Source organism: Dipodomys merriami, unplaced genomic scaffold (genome assembly GCF_024711535.1).
Source record: "Dipodomys merriami isolate MVZ:Mamm:240054 unplaced genomic scaffold, mDipMer1.0.p SCAF_3, whole genome shotgun sequence".
Lineage (NCBI taxonomy): Eukaryota > Metazoa > Chordata > Mammalia > Rodentia > Heteromyidae > Dipodomys > Dipodomys merriami.
The window spans coordinates 36848132-36861877 of record NW_027204492.1 but is presented as its reverse complement, the minus strand read 5'-3'; the positions used below and the strand labels follow the sequence as shown (position 1 = coordinate 36861877).

Genomic DNA, 13746 nt, shown 5'->3' with positions numbered 1-13746 from the left:
ACAGGTGGACCCATTGCAACAATGAGATGTACAAGATGTTATGTCAAAAAATGAACTTTACAACTTTGTCATGGAGGGGCGGGGATGGGGAGGGGAGATGGGAAGGGATGGAAAGGGAAACAAAGGAGGAGGCAACAATACTTGATAAAAAATGTGCTCATTATCTTGCCCATGTAATTGTAACCCCTCTGTATGATATTTTTCACAATAAAAATAAATAAGTAAATAAATAAATAAATAATTCTAAAAAAATGTTCATGGTCTGCATCTGAGTTCTAACCTATATAGTTGAGTACAGTACCTGGGAGACAAAGACAGGAAGATCACAAGTTAGAGGCAAGTTTAGGCTACATAGAAAGTTTGAGACCAAAAAAAAAAAAAAAAAAAAAGAAGAAAGTTTGAGTCCAGAATGTGCTTCATGCAAAGATCCTATATCAAGAAATCAAAACAAAGAAACTGCCATATGCATTTTTCTAATCGAACTGACTTCTCTTGACTCCCTATCTCTCATTTTTCGTCCTATTTGCATTCTTCCTCGTTATTTTTGTCTTTGTTTGCCACCCTTTTCTCTGCTTTTTTCCTCTCCCTACTCCTTTCTCCTCATCTGGACTGTAAGTGGCTATAATTTGAACTTCGGTTGCCTGTACATATATATGTACAAATCCTTTTTCCTGTATTGGAAAGGAAGACTTCTTTTCCAGCCCAAATGATTCCTTACCAACCAGTTTATTTCTGGGCTTTCTTTACCCACTGACTTATTCATCCCTAGAAAGGAGAACTGAGTTACTTTTTAATTTGCTGGTTTTACAAGGGGCATTTAGTATGCATACATCAAGCCACTCTTATCTTCTTAATCTTGGGAGTGGACTACCTATCGGAAGTGTGTTGCTTCCTTCCCTCCTCCAGTGGTACAGCAGTGCTAGTGACTAGACGAAAATTTAATTCTCAAATCCAGTATTTAGAAGCTCAAATGCCTACAAATAGAAGCTACACCCTTCAATAGTAGCATTATCAATAATAAAGTTGCCATTTTCTTCTCATATTGCTAAATTCCTTCAGAACCTTGGTCACAAATAAGACTATTTCAGAGAGAGGCTCCCTTGGACAGTACTGGAGTATGTTAAAGTTTTGTTGCCCTATTCTTAAATATATTTTGTTTGGGCTTCATGACTATATCTTGTTGGTTGCTTGAAGATGAAAAAAAATTCTACTATGTGTCTTTGTTCTTTAAGTATTTTCTGCAAGGACTTAAGTGTTTTCTATAAGGAAATGCTGTTGTGATTTGTATCTGCTATTGATTGGGTTTTCTTTGGAATCAAATATATTGATAGGAAAAACCCATTGTCCCAATTTTTGAGATTCTTAGCTCATGAAAACTTGTGCATCTGCACTTACTTACTTGGTGTGACTCCAGTTTCTTGGGAATTTCACCATTAGCTGCTGCTTCTGTGTAGGCTTGGTAGAAGGTCTTTTCTTGGGACTCCACTGTAATGGTCAACACAGCATCATAGGCTTCCCGGAGCTTCTTGTTGTTCTTTAGGACCTGGTAGGGGGTGTGCTTATAAGGTAAACTGTAGAGCAGAGTATCATAGGGAACAAAGACATAAGTTCCATCGGTCATTTTCAGATCATGAGCCCATTCTAAGAGGCGTGTCTGGGTCTCTCCCCCAATCAAGGCTGAGTGCATACACATGATGATTACTGAAAAAAAAAAGCAAGGAGGTTCTGGTAGTCAAATGCAGCAGCAAAAACTATAGATGAGGAAAATAAATGAATAAACAAATTTATAAATTATTTCTTTGCTATACCTCCAAGAAGAACAAGTTATTGAGGTCCTGAGCTGAGGCTGAGGTATGTTCAGGAACTCTGGATAAGTGGCAGGTAGCACAACAAAGAGGCATTGGGGTTAGAAGTGATACGTTTATTACCCTAATACAACCATGTATTAGCTGAATACCTTTGAGTAAATTAACCTCTCTCTGCTTCAGCCATAAAGTAGAGAGGTAACCTGGGCTTCATGGAGAAGTAGTGATGATTCAAGGAAACAATACACATAATGGACTTGGTACATGACATTTAATAAACAGAAGATACTAATGTGCCTAAGAATACAAAAACTAGAAGAAGAGGGTGGAAGATAGTCCCTTAGCCCCTACTTGTATTCTCCACCTCCTAAAAATATGTTTTCCAATACATTTTGACCAATTGTTCTCACCCTTACCAAGGGCACTGTAGACAATGAATGACACTAAATCATACTCATCCATAAATGCTATTAATATTATGGGTGATCAGTTCAACTTTTTAAATCTAACTTACTTATAATTGGAATTACTTTGCGCTCAATTTAATTCTTCTTAGATTTATGAAACAATGTTGTTTGGCAAAGTTATGCTAGAATAGAGTGCATTAGGGGGGCCACAGTTGAAGAATGGCAGCTAGATCATGAGACTGAAAGTCTTATATCTAATTTCTTCCTTGGCATGCTAAATGAGTTTAGTTTAAGCCCACTTGTGCTTCAGTGCCCACATCTTTAAAATGTAGTTTCCAGTGCATTTCACAGGTACATTGAGTAGTTTAATTAGATAATGCCTGGCAAGTGTTCTGAGCTCCTTGAAGAAAGGCAAAAGTCCTATTGCCATTGGTAAATATTAATTATACATGCTTACATGGAATCTTTAATCTCAGGAACTAAGTGTGCTTAACTATATTCAGTGAGTGGTCTTACATATTGCTTCATCTGTTTTCAAAAGCCTGTTTTCTACGCTTGTTAAATACTCTGAGAAAGTTTCCTTTTGGAGCAATGGCTGGTATCATTTATTTTTTCAAAGTAACTAGTAAGTTATAAAATTTTCTTCAAATACCATACATACACCCACACACACCACATCCCATAGCACAGCATAAACTGAGTTTTTAAATGACCATTAGCTACTTCAAAATAATTACTATAAGAGGTTTATATGCATTCTAATGCTTAAACCTTCTTTAAAATTTTCTAAGGATATCTTTGGAGCTTGTCCATGAGCCAAATAAGAAATTCAACCTCAACTGCTCATAATGACATATTATAAAATGGGAGGAGGTAATGTCAGGGAGAATTAACATGGCAAGAGTTGGATTCAGAATGAGAAGCTAGGAATGAAGGCATTACTCTCTGTACTTGGCTACACCATTAAACATGAATTGGGTCATGGTAGCCCTAGTCATAGTCCTGTTAAGAGGAACAAATGAGCTAGGCAATGTGCTTTCATTGGCCAATTCATCTGACAGTATTCTTAGCAAGTAAGTCAGTATTAGCATATTTCTCCTACAAAGACAGATTAAATGACTTGATAAAGGTTACTTAATACAATTCCATATAAGTTCCTTAGGGATATGAAAATTAGTGCACGGAAAATGTTAGAGCTAAGTCCTTTTGTGTCAGTTGAACTACAGAAAATACTTCAGTGTATGTAGACAGTGCTATTAGTATGTAGCATCCAGATACACACTTCCCTATCTCCTGGGAGTTTTAGTAACCAATAGCTAATTAATTACCCACAGCTGAAGAGATGTGTCTTGCCCAAGGTCATGTGTCTTTAGCCAAGTCCTAGGGTTGGCTCAAGCTGATTCATCAGAGCTTGTGGTTAAATTTTCAGGGGTCCCTTGAACCAGATAGTATCATTTTAGTAGCTTGAACTTGGTCATAAGAGGAGTGATTACACAATGGAAATCAGCAAGTACCACAAATCTGGATCCCCACCCCTCTCCCATGAAGGAGATGATGGTTACAAAATTGTTAGCACAGCCAGGTGCCTGTGGCTCACACCTGTAATCCTATATACTCAGGAAGCTGAGATCTGAGGATTGCAGTTCAAAGCCAGCCCCAGCCAGAAAGTCCATGAGATTTTATCTCCAATAAACCACCAGAAAACTGAAAGTGGTACTGTGGCTCAAGTGGTAGAGCGCTAGAAGAACTGAGGGACAGTGTCCAGGCCCAGAGTTCAAGCCCCACAACCGACAAAAAAATATATTACCACATATATTACCCTCTTTCTCTGGGTTTGACTGCACCTAGTGACTGGTATACATGGAGTCAAAAAGACCCAGACTCCTTATGTCCATTCTGGACAATACTGAAGGGTCTTCCCAACTCTAGAGTTCTATGTAGGATTGGATAAGGCCTTTGGTGTGAGTGCATTGAAGTTCAGTTTTCTTCCCAATTGACCAACTCTGTCTCCCCTCACAGGTGTTACCCTTGGAAGTATTCAAAAAAATTTCTTAAATTCATAGTTCCATGGATTTCTTGAGATGTTTGGGTCCTTAAGACTAGGAATAATCTTGGAAGTGATATTTGAGCAGGTAGATACTACCTAGATCATCATTAACTTACCCAAGACCTGAATTGCTTTATTTTTCTTTCACTGGCCCATATTGATATCATTTTAGATATAAACAGTCCATTTTTTTGTAACTAGAAAGACCCTTTGAGACCATCTAGCTCAATCTGTCCACAAGGGGAAATGATCAGTCTTCTCTTTTTTTGGTGTGGCAAAACCTTGCCATTGAACATAATTAAAGTAGAAAGCATAAATACTGAATTCAAACAACAGCATCTTAATTTGATAGATTGAGTGCTTCATGAACAGGGATTTATGGATGCATCTGTTCTACAAGATGGTTTTACTAAACAGCTTTATTATCTCAAAATTACATTCATTAAAATGGGATTTGACTTGTAAGTTATTGTCAGGAAAGGATTAATAGACAGAAACCTTAAATCCTAGACAAGGATTGGGTCAACAGGTGGTCACCAAATAATACTAATTCGTAAGTTCCTGTCCTGATTGTTAACAACCAAGACATTCTATCGCCAAAACAGGGGCAGGGAAATGCACAGTCCTAAGGTCGCTTCTTACCAATTATGATATTCACAATTTCTCTAGGCTACTGGAGCCCCATTTGAGCTGTTTGGCAGTTGTGTCTTCATCTTCAATGCTACTATCAGGAAATGTCACGAAATTCCAGGAAGAAGCAATTCCTAAGTCACTCAACTCCCATTTTCTTCTTATACTGAAGTAGTCTGTCTAGTATTTCCTTAAGATAGAGGACTCTAAAGATAAAGCTCTTTTTTTTTCTCACAGTTCTTGCTATGGAGGTCCACACAGAGAAAACTGCCTGATCTCACACTTTGTGAGAAAGAAATGGTTTCACTAGTTCTGAAGAGGCCCTTAAGAGCCAAATTCATGGCTGGGAACAGATGGCTCACGCCTGTAATACTAGCTACTCAGGAGTCTGAGATCTGGGGATCACAGTTCAAAGCCAGCCCAGGTAGGAAAAGTCCATGAGACTCTTTTCTCCAATAAACCACTCAGAAAACCGGAAGTGGTGCTTTGGCTCAAGTGGTAGAGCATTAGTCTTGAGCTGAAGAGCTGAGGGACAGCGCCCAGGCCCAGAGTTCAAGCACCACGAGTGACAAAAAAAAAAAGAGCCATATTCATATGTTAGCCCTCAATATTATTTTCACTGGTACAGAAACCCTCCATTTTAATTGCCCTTCACCTTCTTGTTAACTGTTTTGTGTGCACTCACTGAAATTCATTGTAACCTATTTCATTTTAAAAATTGTTGAGATTGATGAGAGGATAGATTCAGAGGAAGGATGGGGGAACATACAGATTTTTTTTCCAAGTCTCTCCTTTCCCAGAATTCCCCTCCATTTAGCCGTATTGTAAAAGTAAGTTCATATTCTCTTTACCTCCGTGTTCTCCTACCCTGTCTATAAAATGGCTCTGTAAGAAGAGTGCTAGTTTATTTACCATAGCTAAGATATGGATCCAACCCAGATGCCCCTCAGCAGATGAATGGATCAAGAAAATATGACATATATATACATATATATGTATACACACACACAAAAATGGAATTCTATGCCTCCATCAGAAAGAATGACATTGCCCCATTTGTTAGGATATAGAAAGACTTGGAAAAAATTATATTAAGTGAAGTAAGCCAGGCCCAAAGAAACATAGGTCCCATGGTTTCCCTTATTTGCAATAACTAGTACATGCATAGGACAAGCAGAAAAGGTGAAAAGCTATGTACATATGACCATATAAGCAAAATGAACCCAAAGATAGAGACATATCTTTTTTTCTTTCTTGCTGTTGTTTCTAATGCATTTATAATGTACCATGTGATTTTGTTGTTGCTATATGTTGCTCCCCCATGGTATAAACCCTATTTTCACTGTATTTGATGTCAGTGCCCTTGTATGTATGCTTCTCTAATTTGGGAAGGGGAAGGGAGAAAACAAAATGCTTAAATAAGGATACAGGTTGACCATTGTAACAATGAGGCAACAAAAAAGAGAAGAGTGCTAGAGGCTCTGGCACATAAATGCTTTGCAGTCCTCTCCCCTAATGTGGTTCAACTCATTTTAAGAGCACTGTACTAAGCAATGCATGAATGTTTTTGTCAGCCAAGGAAATCCTACACATTTTCAGCCTGAAGTTCTGTAGCTACCACTACTTAACTTCTGCCAGTGTTAAACTGGTCCAAGCAGCTCAGCATGATGCCACACAATATTACATTCCATGACTATTCTGCTTGTATGAAAACATAATTTTTTCATGCCTAGTAAAATATTTATTGCAAGTGCACTTATTACTTTATCATTGCTACCTAGCATGTGATACATTTTAAATATTTCTCAATATTTTGCAACATAGGTTTTTGCAGTTTTGCCTAAGCTGCTATAATTGATAAACCCTCTTAAATAGAGGAAGCCTAGATGTTTAGAGATTTCTTTTACTGAGTCTTCAATAATTTGATCATTACTAATAGTAGGCCCATTCAAGAAAAACAAATTGTCCTTTTCTGTTTTATTTGTTTATACCAAATTTTATACCAAATTCTCCATCAGCATTAAGGCCTTTGGCCATAGCAGTATTTATTATTATTATTAGTTATTAGTTATTACTGCAGTAGAATAGGGCCAATGCCTAATGTACCTGAAGGCATTTAAAATAATTTAATCAGTAAGAATTTGAGACCCAAAAATGAAGAAAGAAAAACAGAAGGGTTGAATTATATGTCATATAGAGAACACACAATCTCAAGTGCCCATGCTTCTTTTTCTATCATGGAGTTTGAAGTCAGGGCCTGGGTGCTGTCCCTGAGCTCTTTTCCTCAAGGCTAGCACTCTCCTACTTTCAGTCACAGCTCCACTTCTGTTTTATCTAGTGGCTAATTGCAGATAAGACTCTCAGAGCCTTTCTTGCCTGGGTTGGCTTTGAACTACTTGAACCATAATCCTCAAATCTCAGCCTCCTGATTAACTTGGATTACAGGTGTGAACCAATAGCCCTGGCTTCCATTGAGCATACTCAGCATATCTCAAAAGTGCAGGAAGCAGGAGAGCATAGCTCTTTCAATAATCCAGTTATCAAAGTGTGGTCCCTGATCTATCAGTATCACTTGAAAAATTGTTAAAAATGTAAATTCAGTGGTTCCCAACCCTTTTTCTTTTTGTCAGTGGTAGGGCCTGAACTCTAGGCCAGGGCGCTGTCCCTCAGGAATTCAGCGCAAGGCTAGGGCTCTAGCCCTTGAGCCACGGTGCCACTTCTAGCTTTTTCTGCTTATGTGGTACTGAGGAATCAAACCCAGGACCTCATGCATGCAAGGCAAATACTTTACCACTGAGCTACCTTCCCAGCCCCAGTCTATACCCTTTTTGAAACAGAAACTCTGTAGAGACACTCTGTTTTATAAACAAGCCCTTCAGGGAATTCTAACGCAGACTTTGATTTGTAAGCTATGCTTTAGGCCAGCCTGAATATATCCCACCCAGCTTTCCTATTCCCTAACTGTGTGACATTGGGAAAGTTAATTAACCTCTCAGCCTTAGAAATCTTATCTATAAAATTGGTAAGTAGCAATTTCCACAGGAATTGAATAAAATGATCCATATAAAAATGTTGCAAAGTAACTAGCACATAATAAATCTTGATAAATATTAGCTATTATCATTGTTATTCTATGTACAAGAATTTTGGATAGATGGAAAGAACTTAGACCCCGAGTTTATAATAACAATAAGTTATCTAATTTTGAAAGAAAAAGAGAAGGCCATTCTGTGTCACATTGCAATGAAGTATTTCCAATTTGGAAGGATTTAAAGGAAGCCCCAAATGGTCCAATAGCCCAAGAAGTTCAAATTGAAAGGATTTCACAATCAGCCCAGCATAGGGCTGATAGGCAAAAAGGTGAGGAAAAGACAGGAGGGCTTGAAATAGCCATTTGAAAAGTTCTCTATAGAACTGGAGGTAGGCCTCCTGCTAGCCTTTGTAGAAATAAGAAAAGGAACCCCTCCTGGTTGAATGCAATCCCACAGGTGCTCTGCTTGGGGAGTGAATGCTCCTTTGTACCATTGGACAAAGGCCTCCAGCAGGGCTTATGGTTGGAGGAGCAGAGAGTGGAAGGGATTTTGGGCCTTCATGCCCACTCAGTTAGGTTTCCTTGTGCAGGTCAAAACCTACATAATCCCACATAGTAGCTCTGACTGTAAGTTGAGGCTTTTATCTTTGACCAATGTTTCTCCCAAGTCATTTTTTCTGAAATAATGACAATTGACAATTGATCCAAAGATTTAAGAGAACCAAGAAGAGGCTGAACTCCCCTGCTCTGAGACTTCACTTATTTTCTGCTGTTAATGATGCCTACACCAATCTACTTCTTATGAGACTCACAGATGTTGTAAAACTTGATAATTAAAATATATCCTGGACAATCGTGAGAGATAACAAATGAGATAATGAATGTGTGTGCATTTCTGTAGAGTGTTGGTTACATGGTTGCTTTTATTGTCTCTGTAAGGTTTGATGAAAGAACACCTCCATGAGGTTCAGGCAGAAGAGAGTTTATTATGAGAACCAAGCCACCAGCCCACACTAGATGGAGGTGTGCAGAGAGAGGGCTTGTAGTGGGGAGAGAGATTATAAAGGGTGAGGGTAGGGAGGAGGTATGGCTGCAACAGATAAGGAAGTGAACTCAGAGGATGCTGAAGTGACCTCAGCACCTCCCATTGCCCCAGTTACCTCAGATACAGGTGCTGGGTGGGGACTTCTAGGAGTGCCTCCTGCAGTGGTACACAGAGAGAAAACAAAAGGAAAGGGCCATTTTTTTTCCTAGGGTCTCTATGGCCCAACATCTAATAACATTTCTGTGGCTTCCCTTCCCAAGCACTTGAAGCTTCATTATTGCTACTATTATTTAACTACTTACTATTGTTTCGTACTTAGGCATTTTGCTAAGAAAAAGACATCCTCTAACTTTAGGAAAGTATCAATAATATATCTGAATTGAAAACATTAATTTACAATAACAAAAACAACACACTAACCATTAGCAATGGCCTATTCTATTCCTTCTATAAAAGTTTACATGGGCTTCTAGAGTGACAAGAAGTAGCCTCATAGCCAGCAAAATAGGAAGAGGTTAAGTTTTACCTTCCTCAGCCCTTCTTAGTAGAGATCACAAAAGTCTCAGTACCTATACAGTTCTCACTCAAGATAGATAACAGCTAGGAATACTTAACAGCTTCAACCCCACCAGTTGAGAGTGGCTGGAATCTCAGTGAGAGATTTGCTTTGATATGTGCTGTGCCTGGTGTGTTGCAGCTTATCTCACTGTGATGTTGGCCCAGTCTATACTGACTGGCTTCTGATTATATTTCACCTGATCTCTAGTTTTTTAATGTGATCACAGATGTAACCTGGATAATAGGTCACTTGGCAAGAGTCCTGATGTTCTATTTTTATTCATTTCCAGGACCCTGTTTCTCATGCGTCTACTGGCTAAGGCACTGATCTCAATAAATGACTAAGTGGACAACAAGAACAAGAGCTATTTTTCTTTAACATTGATTTTGGTTTCCCCAGCATCTACGGTTACACTTTCCCTACAAGTTGGCATGCCCTCAGATACTAACACCTAGCTGTGCCAACTATGACTATCACACACGCCTATGGCTGCTGTATACTATGCTGCCTGAGATCATACTCAGTTCCAGACCAACCTACTCCTCAGCTTCCCTGCCCTCTCACCCTTAATCATATTCTTACTTCTGTCACTGAGATCCTAGCATGCCTCATCTGAATATAATTATGTTTTGTTAAGAACTAGAGGAAAAAGTTCCTAGGGTACAGAGTTTTTTCTTTCCTTCCTCCTCCAAATTGTGTGGCTATCCTTATGATTCAGGGACTTTCTTCGCTCCTTTACCTCTTTATTCTAGGATTTGTCCATCAAAGACAAAACTCACATTCCCCTAGTGAATTGATCTATGCTGTTACAAAGAAAATATTCTGACTAAACAAAGGTATGTTAAGACAAAATTGGCTGGTCACGTCAAATAGGGAACACTTAAATGCAGTTTCATTAGCTCAAAAGCAATAGATCTCAAATCTGGCTGGGCTTTATAAGCACCTGGGAAGGAATTTAAAATATCTTTGCTGGGAGTCCAGCACAGACTGATCAAAATCTGGAGGTGGTATTCAGGCTCCAGTTATTTTGCAGGGTGTTCAGATAATTGTAGTATGTGGCCAGAGTGAGAACCCTTGGTCTAAAGAATGGATTCCTAATGGTAGAACAATAATATGTACATTTCCTAATTCTCTGCCTCAAAAGGGTTGTGGATGGTAAATATTGGATCCTAATTCCTCCATCTGACAGCCCAAAGAACTCCAGGGCCTAGGTTTATTTAACATTTCATGGTAGAGGCCAAGATGTCATTTCAAACATACTATTTTAAAAGGGAAGGATGTGAAACACTCATGGAATGTAAACTTGCTAGAGACACTGGGCTTCATAAAGCTTTGTAATTTATTATAAAGTTATGATATTAAATATGATTTCCTGTTCCTAGCATGGGTCCTTACTAGAAATAGTTTTATAATCCACATACTTTGGTGCTCTGTATCTGGCTCTGTTATAAAGTAATCAGAGCCATGCAGATTGTTTAATATTACAGGATCTTATACACTGGAGTTGGAAGCAGACTACTATAGTTCCTGGAACTAAAACTTTTTGCCCTCATCCAATACTAGAGACACTTGAAACCTAAAATGAGTTTCTGGTTATAAGCCAGGCCTAAACTGGATTACTCTCTAACAAGCCCTTTGTTATGTTAAGGAAATGACTAGAACCAAAACTAAAAGAAATAATCAGTTTGACAAGTAGTTTCTGAGCTATCTATCCTAAAGTGGTAGGGTGACTGAAGTGGGAAAATGAGCAGGATTCCTACTAATTGCTCCCACTTCTAAAGAAAGTTAAAGCGGAGATTTAAACAATCTAAGAGTAAGCTGTGCGCCCTGGGTTCACATTCTAATCCTAGCTACTCAGGAGGCTGATATCTGAGGCTCAAGTTTTGAAGCCAACTCCTAAAGCAGGAAAGCCCCTAAGAGTCATATCTCTAATTAAGTACCAAAAAAACAGAAGCAGAGCTGCAGCTCAAAGTGGTATGGCACTAGGCCTTGAGCCAAAAAGCTCAGCACCCCGGGCCTAAGTTCAAGCCCCAGGACTAGTACACACAAAAAAATTAAGAGTAGAAACATAATTAAAACCAAGTGTCATGAGGGCTTGCCATAGATGTAAGTCAAAGAGTCTCCCTCTAGAGGACCAGGAAGGACCCAGGTCTCCCACATCCACCCAACTTGCCTTGGAGATCTTTGTTTTAGTAAATTAAGACTTTTTGTGTCACAGGATGCCTTATCTACACAAGAATTTTCTTAGAATGCAAACCTTTCCATGGAAAGGGAAATGCCCTAATATTTAGTCAGTCTAACTATTTTGATACGGTTTCATTTATCAGCTAGATGCTCTCCATGACAGGGAGAAAAGCCCTGCTTTCTGGAGAGGGATGAAACAGGAGGCATTTGGCATTCCCTGATTAGACAGGTTCTAAGTGAGATGTGACAACACAAGGGCACTAGGCACCTATGAAGGAAAGTACTCAGAAGGATTGAAAGGGTAATCCATTCTCAGTAACCAGAACTGACCAAAAACAAAACAAAACAAAAACAAGCATGGCCCTCTTTGGCTAGTGTGGTCCCAGGGGAGGGAGGATGTGTGGCTAAATTAGTCTTAATGTCATTCTTCCACACCTAGGTGCTTACAACAGGAACTATCATCTAAGGGGTACCTCAGCCACTGAGTTCTCTGTACCTCTATTGAATCTCCAAGACTGTCTAAACCAGAGTGTTAAGGTGTAAGAGTGAGTGAAAGAGAATAAATGCATAAGAGGTCAGGGAATAATGTGCTAACCTAGGACATGAAAGCAGAAAACCTTGTGGTGATTGCCTTATTTTACACAAAAGCTACATTTAAACTTCTGACAGGGGCAAACACTCACTGCGAATTCTGTCTGCCTGGCGAATCCGCTGAAGAGCTTTCCGAATGCTTTGGCTGTCTTGTCCTGTAGTCAGGACGACCCCTACAGGTAGGCCACGGCTCCGAAGAGCACTTGCGACTTGATTGGCTGTATGTACCCAAATGTCTTCACCTGAGGAAATGACCCCAGCATGAGCCCACTGGAAATACTTCATGACAGTTACAAGCACTCGAATGGGAGAAGGGAGTATCCTAGAAAAGGTCGGGTAGTTATTCTTATTGTCTAATTCGTAATTCACACAAGCCCAAGAAAAAATCCCTTTCTCCCAGCTGTTTCCTAGGAGCGAGGCTGCCTCACAGTAGCCAGGGTTGGCAGGTCCAATAAATCCTGAGGCCATCTGGTGGTAGGAAATGAAACTGGATAGAGCCTTCGAAGTCTGGCAGTCTTCATCGAGAATCACATATTCAAACGAGTAACTCTGGTCAAGCAACTGGTCCCGGTTGATTCTTTTAATTGCCAATGCAGCTGCAACCTCAGGCAGGGCCTTTGAGAACAAAGGATCACAGGTCCAAGGGCCCACTACCCCTATCTTGTAGGGCAATGCCCACACTTGCTGCAAGAGAGATGGAAGGGCCAGGAGGCACAAGCATCCCTGGAGCTTGAAAGATGCAAAGCCATGCTTTCCCAACAGACTTCTGGGAACCACAAACCAGAGCATAAGGCGAGGCAAAGGCCAGGGTCCCAGGAACATAGCCCTCCTGCTTTCAGTGAGCTAATAATAAGATACTGGAAGGTTATTCTGCTATGTTGAGGTGAACAACGGTGTTTCCAAATGCCTGTCAATCAGAGAAAAAAGTTTGTTACAACATTTTTTAAAAGTGCTGCATACTACTTGATTGTAAGATTTGAAGTTACTCATGCTGTTTCTGAAGCTTGTAGAAATAGCGCTTATGAAAGAATGACATTCCCCTTAATTGAAAGTTTCCTTCCCCAAAATTCCTCAGTAGATAGCACCTCAATCCATTATTTGCCCCCTTGTTTCAGTATGACATCTTGGAAATTCAGACTCCTTCTCTGCTCCTCACTTTCAATCCACCACAAGTCATGTTGGCTCAATGTTAGTAATATCTGCCCACCCCTCCCAGTGTTGGGAAGACTACACGTGTTAACAATGGCAAGTGTTTATAACAGAGCCCAGCTTCTCATGAGCATTTTGGGAGTCAAATTATGATCATTAGTATAGTTTTCAGTATGTCTGCTCTCTTCCCTGCTATGCAAGAGATGGCTGAAAACAGATCATGGCAAGGCAGAATAAGAAGGGCTATGACTGAGGTAGCCCGGACAGAGGCAGACAAGAAGGATTACATAAATCCACA

General features: G+C 39.7%; 1 protein-coding gene across 1 annotated transcript in view; it reads right to left on the bottom strand.

Annotated features, from left to right (window-relative positions):
* Window positions 1-13172, bottom strand: part of Gucy2f (guanylate cyclase 2F, retinal) — an 82148-nt gene extending 68976 nt beyond the window's left edge. The window contains exons 1-2 of the mRNA XM_070038985.1: window positions 12392-13172; window positions 1400-1701 (exon numbers count right to left, since the gene is read on the bottom strand). Coding sequence (XP_069895086.1) covers window positions 1400-1701; window positions 12392-13121 — 1032 coding nt within the window. The 5' untranslated portion in view covers window positions 13122-13172. The remainder of the gene's footprint in view (window positions 1-1399; window positions 1702-12391) is intronic.
* Window positions 13173-13746: the final 574 nt, after the last annotated feature.